This window comes from Mesoplodon mirus, assembly GCF_964341445.2.
Source record: "Mesoplodon mirus genome assembly, chromosome: 18".
NCBI lineage: Eukaryota > Metazoa > Chordata > Mammalia > Artiodactyla > Ziphiidae > Mesoplodon > Mesoplodon mirus.
This window is the reverse complement of record NC_138994.1, coordinates 53,824,523-53,834,742: the sequence shown is the minus strand read 5'-3', so window position 1 is coordinate 53,834,742 and position 10,220 is coordinate 53,824,523. Positions and strand designations below refer to the sequence as shown.

At 44.6% G+C, this 10,220-nt stretch overlaps 1 protein-coding gene across 1 annotated transcript; it reads right to left on the bottom strand.

Annotated features, from left to right (window-relative positions):
• Positions 1-5,165: 5,165 nt before the first annotated feature.
• On the bottom strand, positions 5,166-10,214 carry RSKR (ribosomal protein S6 kinase related; the record flags this gene model as incomplete). Its single annotated transcript, XM_082603913.1, has 11 exons — positions 5,166-6,882; positions 7,321-7,431; positions 7,558-7,646; positions 7,734-7,823; positions 7,934-7,961; positions 8,218-8,258; positions 8,438-8,542; positions 8,776-8,845; positions 9,190-9,258; positions 9,388-9,585; positions 10,197-10,214. 11 exons carry the CDS (start codon positions 10,212-10,214, stop codon positions 6,664-6,666), a joined length of 1,038 nt encoding a protein of 345 aa, XP_082460039.1. The 3' UTR covers positions 5,166-6,663.
• Positions 10,215-10,220: the final 6 nt, after the last annotated feature.

The following is a 10,220-nucleotide window of genomic DNA, read 5'->3' as shown; positions in this document are numbered from 1 at the left end:
CCCCCGACGCCGGCGGTAGCCGGGACGCGCTACAGGCCGAAGGCCAGCCTTTCGGCCTCACCTCCGAGAGGGTGACCAGGAAGTTGGACAGTTGAGGAGTCCATCCCTCCTGCTTCGAGTAGGCCAGTCTCACACCCTGTCGGAAAAGCTGTCCCCGTGGCCTGGCCTTAGGAAGTTTCTCCTTAGGTTTCCCTCAGCTACCTCAGCCTTGACCAGCAGGAGCCGGTCGGGGGTCTAGAAGGGAAGGTGAGTGGAGCGTTTTTTACGTAGGCTGATCGGTCCGCACAGAGGTCCTGCGTCCGTGATGGCCTGAGACGTGGTCCTCAGCCTGCGCTGTCATTTAGCCTCTTCAGAATTTCTGGTGTTTTCTTGGGACTTAACTCAGGGTCCGCAACAAGTTTACTGCAACAATAATAGCTGACAAGTATTGAACATTTATTAGGCACCTGGCGCTCTTCCAAATGCCTTTTATATCTTAACTCCTTTAATCCCCCAAAGGGCATATGAAGTAGGCACCGTAAATATCCCCGTTTTACAGACGTAGGAACCGAGTCACAGATAATGCCTTTTGCCTAATGCCCCCCAGGTAGTAAATGGCAGAGTCAAGATTGCCACCCACACTACCGACTACTGCATTCTCCTGCCGCTTGAAACCCCTCTGTGTGGGAAATTAGCTACTGGAGGTGGGACTGATTTTTGGAAACAGCCTAAAGTTAAGTATTCAGAGTTAACAGTTTATGATGAAGTATGTTCCTTTGAACGCTCACGGCACCTTATTTACACTCTTAAGTCATAATGAATTTGGAAAAGGCAATAACCCAAAGAGGAAAAACTATAATGTTACGAACTTCGGGGCTCTCAGGGGATGGGCTCTTCTAGAACTGTGTTGTCCAATACCATAGCCACTAGCCACATGTGGCTAGTCCAAATTGAGATGTATTATAGGTGTAAAATACAAACTAGATTTCGAAGACTTCGTATGAAAAAAGAAAAGAATAAAATATCTTATTTTAACATATTGATTGCATGTTGAAATGATATTTTAGATACATTGGGTTAAATAAAATACATTATATTAATTTCATCTGTTTCTTTTTACCTACTTTTTCTTTTCTTTTTTTTTTTTTTTTTTTGCAGTACACGGGCCTCTCACTGTTGTGGCCTCTCCTGTTGCGGAGCACAGGCTCCGGACGCGCAGGCTCAGCGGCCATGGCTCACGGGCCCGGCCGCTCCGCGGCATGTGGGATCCTCCCGGACCGGGGCACGAACCCGTGTCCCCTGCATCGGCAGGCGGACTCTCAACCACTGCGCCACCAGGGAAGCCCCTTTACCTAATTTTTAATGGGGCTACTAGCAAATTTTAAATTACTTATGAGGCTTACATTATTTCTGTTGGACAACACCGCTTTAGAAACATAATGGTGCAACCTAAAGACGCTAGAGATAACAGTTGCTTGACTGGAAAACTGGGAGAAAGACAACAGAAGAACACAGACTTGAGCCTGGGATTCCCCCAGACTTAGCAGAGGGAATCCCAAGGTACATGTACTTCTGGTCAATCAAAAAGGTCCAGCAAATAAAACAAGGGTGAAAGGGGCAGAAAAACCAAGACAGAAAACTCTTAAGCGCCAGTAGTAAAAGCTTGTATCATATAAAGTGTGACTTGGAACGCTTAGTCCTTGTTGCAGTTGGTATGTCAGATGCCAGGTGAGTAACCGAAGAGATATAGTGCTTCCAGCAGCAAATTCGGAGGGATATGGAGGGTAGACGAGAGGGACAACACTATTGTAAATAGGCAACATAAGCAGAATTAATTTGTTGGTGGTGTTTTGCATGAATTTTTTTGGGGGGGAGGCCGTGCTCCGTGACTTGCGGGCTCTCAGTTCCCCAACCAGGGATTGCACTCGGGCCACGGCGATGAAAGTGCCAAATCCTAACTAACCACTCGATCACCGGGGAACTCCCTGCATGATATTTTTAATTTGGCGTTTTTCAAATTATAAAAAATAAGAGATGCTCGTCGTAGCAAGTGAAACAATACAATGCAAAGACATATTAAAGGCACAGCCTCCCCCATCCATTCTACCTGCCTGAGGTAACGAATAGTGTGTATGCCTTTATAAAAACATATGCAGGGAATTTCCTGGTGGTCCAGTGGCTAGGACTTGGCGCTTTCACTGTCATGGGCCCGGGGTTCGATCCCTGGTCAGGGAACTAAGATCCCACAAGCCATGCCGCCAAAAAACAACAACAACAACAACATATGTACACACACACACACACAAGGATTTTGTTTGTTTTTATTTACACACGATTTTTTTTAACCAAATTAATTGACGTGCAGACTGGGGTCTCTGGGATTGACAGCTAGTACCTTTTTTTTCCTCTTCTCTTTACATTTGCATTACTCCCCTCTCCCTCCCAGGTTCTCTTTTTCATTCTCTCTCTCTCTCTCTCTCTCTCTCTCTCTCTCTCTCTCTCTCACACACACACACACACACACACACACACACACGGAGGGGAAGTAAGCATTGAGAGTCGTCTACAGAAATGGCATCATCTTACACTTCTGCATTTTTTTCCCACTCAATGTCTTGTATTGAGCTTTCTAAGTCAACGGATATAGATCTAATTAACTCATTCATCACTTCATATTCCATGTCCTTTTTAAAAAAATAGGTTATTTCTCTTTTCTAATTTGTAAGAGTTCTGTATTATGGACATTAACTGCCATCACATTGCAAATATTTTTCTTTAGATCTATTTTTTGTCCATTGACTTTATTAATGGTATCTTTGGCTATACAAAGATAAAACTTTTATGAGGTTAAGATGTTATCTTTCCTTTCAAAGCATCTGGATTTCTTATCTTGATTGATTCATTCATCTTTTATGTAAATGTATTCTTTTTAATTTTTTAAATTAAAAAAATTTTTATTTTTGGCTGTGTTGGGTCTTTGTTGCTGCGCGCGGGATTTCTCTGGTTGCAGGCGAGCGAGGGCTACTCTTCATTGCCGTGCGCAGGCTTCTCATTGCAGCTTCTCTTGTTGCAGAGCACGGACTCTAGGCACGCAGGCTTCAGTAGTTATGGCACGCGGGCTCAGTAGTTGTGGCATGCGAGCTCTAGAGCGCAGGCTTAGTAGTTGTGGTGCACGGGCTTAGTTGCTCCGCGGCATGTGGGATCTTCCCGGACCAGGGATCGAACCCGTGTCCCTTGGCAGGCGGATTCTTAACCACTGCGCCACCAGGGAAGTACCCCCCCCCTTTATAAGGAAACCAATCATATTGGATTATGGATTAGGGCCCACCCATAAGACCTCATTTTAACTTAATTACACCTGTAAAGACCCTATCTCCAAATACCGTGACATTCTGAAGTACAGGGGTTAGGATTTCAGCGTATCAATGGGGAGGGGGCACAATTCAGCCTGTAACAGGGGCTAATAATACAGTGAATATGATTCTATTCAATTTTTCAAAAAAGCTTTGAAGAGATTTTTACATTGAAGACTCTATTTAAAGAAGTAAACCAAGGAATTGAGATTACCAGTTTGTTAAATCAATGAACAAGTGAACAAATGAACTGGTCAATATATGATAAACTAACTTAGGTTAGAGGTAAGAAACAATGAGTAGAACTAAAAGGACACTTTTCTAAAAGAAGAATATAAGGTTTGGTGTTAAGACTTTTTTTAAAAATATAGTTGGTTTACAGTGTTGTTTCAGGTGTACGGCTAAGTTATTCAGGTATGTATATATATGTGTGTATATACGTATATACAAAATCTTTTTCAGATTCTTTTCCATTATAGATTACAAGACATTCAGTATAGTTCCCCGTGCTATACAGTAGGTCCTTGTTATTTATAAGACTAATCTTAAATTCTTAGAAAAGATAGTAGGTAGTACAGAGCAAAACATCCATACTTAAAAGTGTATCTGATTTCTTCTAGGTAATGAAAAGTAAAAATGTAGGGCTAAACTTAAAAGATCATTTCAGGTTGTATATAAAACAAATTTTTTTAAATGAATTTCATGTGAATAAGTAGAAGGTATTTATTTTTAGGTGATTCTGAATGGGGGTGGAGGGTGGCAGGAAAGAATGCCTTCCAGGGATGAGCATATCAAAACTGGGGTAGGTGGGGGGGTGGAGGCAGTGCTTTTTCAAATTATACTTTGTGAAACTTCTTCTGTCACTGCCTCCACTCTTCCCTAAGAAACACTGCTGCAAGCATCACTGATTGAAGAGAGTATGTTAAAAATGTCCTCGTTTGATAAGAAATGATTCAAACTACACTTACATGATCCTGGTCTCTAAGCTATCTAACATGACCCAGGAAAGGGACCCTAGTGACATTATGTTAACCATGTCCTAAAGACCTTAAACCAGTATGCTGCTGTGACCAGAGAGGCTATATAATGTTGGCCAATCTGAACATTAATTAACACTGGGCCAGACACACAGTATCATAAAATCATCTGCATCTACCCTTTGAAGAAGCATCACAGAAATCTGAAACCTGTCTCCCACAATGAAGAACCAGTGGTTGTATACATTAGGAAACTAGGTCCAGAGAGTTAAAATGACTTGTATAAAGACACCGAAATATTTATTGGTGGATCAAGGCACCAGGTCTCCTAAATTCCAATCTAATACTCTTAACTACTATTTTAGAAGCCATTGATTCCCATTTCTAGTATTCAGTATTGTTTTGTTTTGTTTTTTTAAATTTATTTTTTGGCGTGTTGGGTCTTCATTGCTGTGCGCGGACTTTCTCTAGTTGTGGTGAGTGGGGGCTACCCTTTGTTGTGGTGCGCAAGCTTCTCATTGTGGTGGCTTCTCTTGTTGAGCATGGGCTCTAGGCGCGCAGGCTTCAGTAGTTGTGTCACATGGGCTCAGTAGTTGTGGCTTGCAGGCTCTAGAGCACAGGCTCAGTAGTTGTGGCGATTGGGCTTAGTTGCTCCGCGGCATGTGGGATCTTCCCGGGCCAGGGCTCGAACCTGTGTCCCTCGCATTGGCAGGCAGACTCTTAACCACTGTGCCACCAGGGAAGCCCCCAGTGTCGGTTTTTATCCAATGTGGCAGTTCTGGTCATTACAACTTTAAAAATATGTAATAAAGCCTAAAAAGTCTCTAAAGAGAAACAAGTGAGATAATCAAAAGAATCAAGGATACATTCATTTATTTATTTATATCTCAACTTCATTCTAAAAGGCTTACAAAGATGGAGATAATCTAGTAAGATTTTTTAAAAAGGACTAAAACAGAAAAATGAGAATAAGGAAAGTAAAGGTCAAAAAGGAAGATGATGGAACCAAGAACGTGGCTAGCATACAAAACATAACATGAGGTCCTAAACACTTGGTGGAAGTGGGCCACAAACTGGGCTCTAAGTGGTCTAGCATCAATATGAAAAGAAAAATAGAGTCAGTTGAATATTTACTTACTGTCTTTAAGGTAAAAACCAACCAGCAATTCAGGAAAAGAATAACTGGGTTCAGAGAAAATTTCTTCCATGCATCCTTATATAGAACATTATGAATTATGATGATAAACGCCCTTTGCAGTATCCACAGCAATTAAATTTCATAGGGATTTTCATATGAATTGCCAAAGTACAATTCAGAAAAAGCAGTTCGGCAGAGGCCAATAAAATGCCAGCTATGTACAGGGCAAATATGGCTTAATCCAGGGACAAAATTAATAAATAGTACTCAGAATACTTCCCAGACTCTCTTTGGTTTGTAAAGAGAGATCAGATATAACTGAAGAATAATGAAAATGAAACTTTTAAGAAGTTGGTTTAAGAAAAATGGAAAGAAGTCACAAAGGCCAGAAATGTATACAGATTTAAGGTCCAGATGGTTTTCCTAAAGGAAAAGGTTCTTGAGTTACATCTCTGATCTTAAATCTCAAGGTTGATATCATGCCTCTTAATCCCTTGGTTTGCCCATCACCAACTGAAACCTGGGCCATCTAGGGAAGTGATCAGTTTAAGAATCCTTGTGTCCTTCAAAGAGGTTTTGTTTTGGAAAAAATGTGTATAGCTATTCCAGTTACCCCCTAGAGAAGACATTTAACCCACCCATGTTTCATCTCTTATTCTCTTCCTCACAGTAGGCTATTAGATTCACTTCTTAAATTTTTAAAAGTTAGACTGACTTTGAGCCCCCAGATCATATGTTTTACCTGCATATTTAGGGGTTGAAACAAATACCAGCTTTTGAGAGCTCTGAAGAACATTCATACTGCTTCTGACAAGCCTATTAGACAAATAAATAGCAGCACCTTGGGAACCCATGAAGTGCTGTTATTGCTCACAAAAGGAAACACGGCACAGAAACAAGGAGAAGGAAAAGTGGAATAAACTTCTGGCTAAAAACTGCAGGGTATTAGCACTGGAGAAATGAAACAAAGGAAAAGGTCCACACTCTGATCTGAGATGTTGAATTGAGGGATGGGTTGTATGATGGGGTAAGGACTAGGGCATTGTGACTACCAACAGCAGAATGCCCAGTGTGAACTCTGGTCCAGCACCTAGAGGAACAGAATGATAGGAGGCTACAAAGTAAAAACAAACTGAATCATCAAGGTGGTCACACTGAATTGGCAGCAGAGGAGGTCCTCAGGTTCCCAGATGAGCCCCAATTACAGTAGAGGAGCTCAAGCCAGGCTGGGGTGCACCAGGAAGGACTCCAGATTACAGTCAAAGTCCTTGAAGAACATGGACTCCGATGATGGCTGGGTAGCTTGCGTCTCCATGAGAAAGTTCACTGGATGCTTCTGTAGGAGCTCTGGGTCAAAGGCCACACCCCGAAAGAAAGGGTGGACCTGGAAGTGATGCAAATAACGTAGACGGTGGAGGGGATTCTGGCATAATAGCTGAAGAGAAATAGAGCATGAAGGATGAGAGACTGGGATAGGAAAGGGACTGAACAGAGAAGCTGGAAAAGGAGAAAGAAGTTCATGGATCTGTGGAGGGCAGGGAGAAGAACCCAAAAGAGTAGGATATGTAAAAGTGGGAGAAACAGGCTAATCTGGCGGCAAAGGTAGGAATAAAATAGTAGTAGTGGTAAGAGAGCAGCACTAGCCCACTCTCTCAGAAGTGACCTGCTATGGATGGGGATGAGCTTTGGAGGACCAGGAACTCAGGAATAAAATTTGTAGTGTTGGTTAGAAGGCAAGTAGTGAGGTAGTACTTGATCAGGTTGGAATCCCCCCTTAATAATCAATCAGAGGAATGGGGAGATATCACTTCAGTGATAGGGAAGGAAGTGAATGGTTTTTGTAGTCAAGAAGGAAAGTCATGCCCACCCTTACCTCATGGAGCAGGAGTGAGAGCCCCTGGTTAAGAGAAGCTGGGACTGCAGAGTCATAGTGGGTCACACTTGCCAACATGGCCACATGATCTCTCTCTGCGGGCACTGGGAACTGAGTTAAGGGGTGGGAAGGTGTCATTGCTTAGTAAGAATAAGGTAAGACTTCCTAAGGTCTTCTTTCTTCCCACCGCAGGGCAACTCCTCTCTTCTCTGCCCAACATCACTACCATTCTCTCACCTTTCCAGTTGACAGAGAGAAAAGCAAGACACCCAGGGACCACCAATCAGCGGCATGGTTGTAAGGCCCTCCACTCAGGACCTCTGGGGCTACGGATATGAAAGATACTTGTCACTGATATCTGTTGGCTATCCTCCTGCCCAATGCTTACCCACCAGCTTTAGCTTCTCTCTCACCCATGTACTGAAGAGTGCCACAGATGGTATAGGCTCGGGTTCCTTGGGGCAGGTGGCGGGACAGGCCAAAGTCTGTCAGTTTCAGATGGCCTGTGAAAAACAAGCCATCAGCACCACTCTGTTCCAACCCTCATCAGCCATGACTTACTTCCAAACTGAGGTACCTCTCATTCTCGGACTAGGAAAAGAAAAGGACTTACCTCGTTCATCCAGAAGGATATTCTCCATCTGAAAAATCACAGGTGAGAAGTTATTCATCCTCTTCCTTTCAGTCCTCTTTCATCATGTATACTATACCCCCCAGCTGAAGAAGATGCCCTAGCTCAGCATCCAAGTCTATACTTGGAGGGCCCTTGCCCAAATCCTCAACACCCATGAGGGCCCCAAGGTCAACTGTTCTCAGCAGCTCCTCCCACCTTCTTGGACCTGTTGGAACATCTTACTGAAGTCCCTCCTTAAACAAAAAGAAAAAGCATTTAACTACCTTCACATCTCGATGGATGATGCCGAAGTCATGGAGATAGCCTGTGGATGACAGCAAGCATGGGGTGCACTGAAGCTCTCCTGTCCTTCCAATTTCCCTGATAGCTCCCACCCCATTCCTATCCCTGTTCTTTGACCTCCAGAGTTAGTATCAATTCTCTTCTGCCTCCCTCCCTGCTTGCTTCTTCCCTCATTTCTATTACCACTCCTGTTTCACTTACACAGCACCAGGATCAGCTCAGCAGCAAAGAGGCGGATGGAAGCCTCACTAAAGCAGCCAACAGCGGACCACAGGGAGTACAGATCTGTGCTGCAGTAGCTACACACTGCAAAGTACCAGAAATCTAGGCAGTATTTGGGGGCCACTATGCCTGGGCTCAAGGCATCGTATGCCTCCTGCCCAAACCGATGCCACCTGCTGTCCCCTCTCTCTGGGAGAGAGAAGTACTATGAAGAGGGGAACAGAGCAAAGGCAGAACACACCAAAGGGATGGGTAATCTCAGGTGGGGAGTATGGGAGAAAGACCCCTGGGAATGAGGAGAGAACCCAGTCACTCACTCATGAAGAGGTGCCGTTTTCCCTGCCAGCTGTCCCCCAAACTGTGTACAAAAGGATGGTTGATCTGTCGCTATGGACAAGAAAACAGGAAGTTAGGATCAGGGTCATTGAGGATCAAGGCAGCCAAGAAGTCAGGATTTACCTAGTTGTGCAGAAAGGAAGCTGTTGTCCCACCTCTCAGGGCAGGTTGCCTGCCTGGTAATCCCAGTACTAAGGGACACACTGGACATGCTGGAGAGATTTCCCTGGCAGGACCTAGAATTACTCTGCTGATAGCTACTTTTCCTGGGATCTCTTGGTTGAAGCAGAGGGAGGGGTGAGAGTCAGGAAAAGCAGTACAGTTGGACAAGAAAGGTACTTTCTCCACCGGTGGTTTGGTTCTTCCTAGGATCCTTTCCAGGGCTCTGTGCATACCTGGATGCTGACCTCCTCTTTGCACTGCCTCAGGTTGTCCCTCTGTAGGACCTTTACCTTGGGCACCACCTATAAAAGGAGAGTGATGACTCCTAGTGGGGAATAGTGTATTAAATTGTTTATTCCTCCCAACCTTTCTGGAATAAAGATTGGAGGCAGGGACTAGAGAATAATGTGGAAGAGTATCTAGGTCCCTACCTTCACCACAAATACTGCTTTCTGGCCACAATCTAGCACCTTGAGGACAGTTCCAAAGGAGCCTTTAGCCACAAGGCCTAAAATCTGTACAGAGAAGTGGAGAACAGGGCAGTTGAGACTGATTGTTTCTAGATTTCTCCCCAAGACTGAGACCCCTTCCAGGGATTCCACTGACCTACCTTCAGCTGCTGATGCCCCCTAAGGGGCCGAATAGGAAACTCCGGCAGAAAGAGGTTGATGAACTGAGGCACTGGCCACTCAGGCAGAGGCTTCTCTACTAGCAGTGGGGCTGGCTCCAGGGGCTCCTGGTGCAGGAACTGATGCCCCTGTAGTCCCCACAGCAACTCTTTCAGACCTGACCTGGTGGTCCCCACACCTGGCCAGAGGCTCTTCTAGCCTCGGACCCAGGGGGACCCAGGGGCCCCGATGTTGCCACCCTGCTGAGAACCAAGGGAGCCACTAAACCTGCTGCCCCTGGGGCATTACAGGTTCTGCCCATTTAGCAGGCACTCCCTCAAACCTCAACCCTAGATATGTCAATTTGAACCCCAGGCAAAATTGCTACTGCCCTTGCTTCAGGCCAAGGTCTGGACTTCCTGCACACAATTAAAATCCTCTAGGAAAGTAATATTTGGATATTTTCCCGATAAGGCATCAGAGATTCAGTACTGCACCTACCATAAATACTTTGATGGTAATGCCTCCCTGCCCCACCCCCACAGTGGACAACACTGTTATTACCAGTTCCCAGGCCTCAAGCTCCTGCCTTTCACCTCCCCTAAACAAGCTGCCAGAGCCCCACACCCTACCTTTTGAGGAGCAGCCATCTGGGC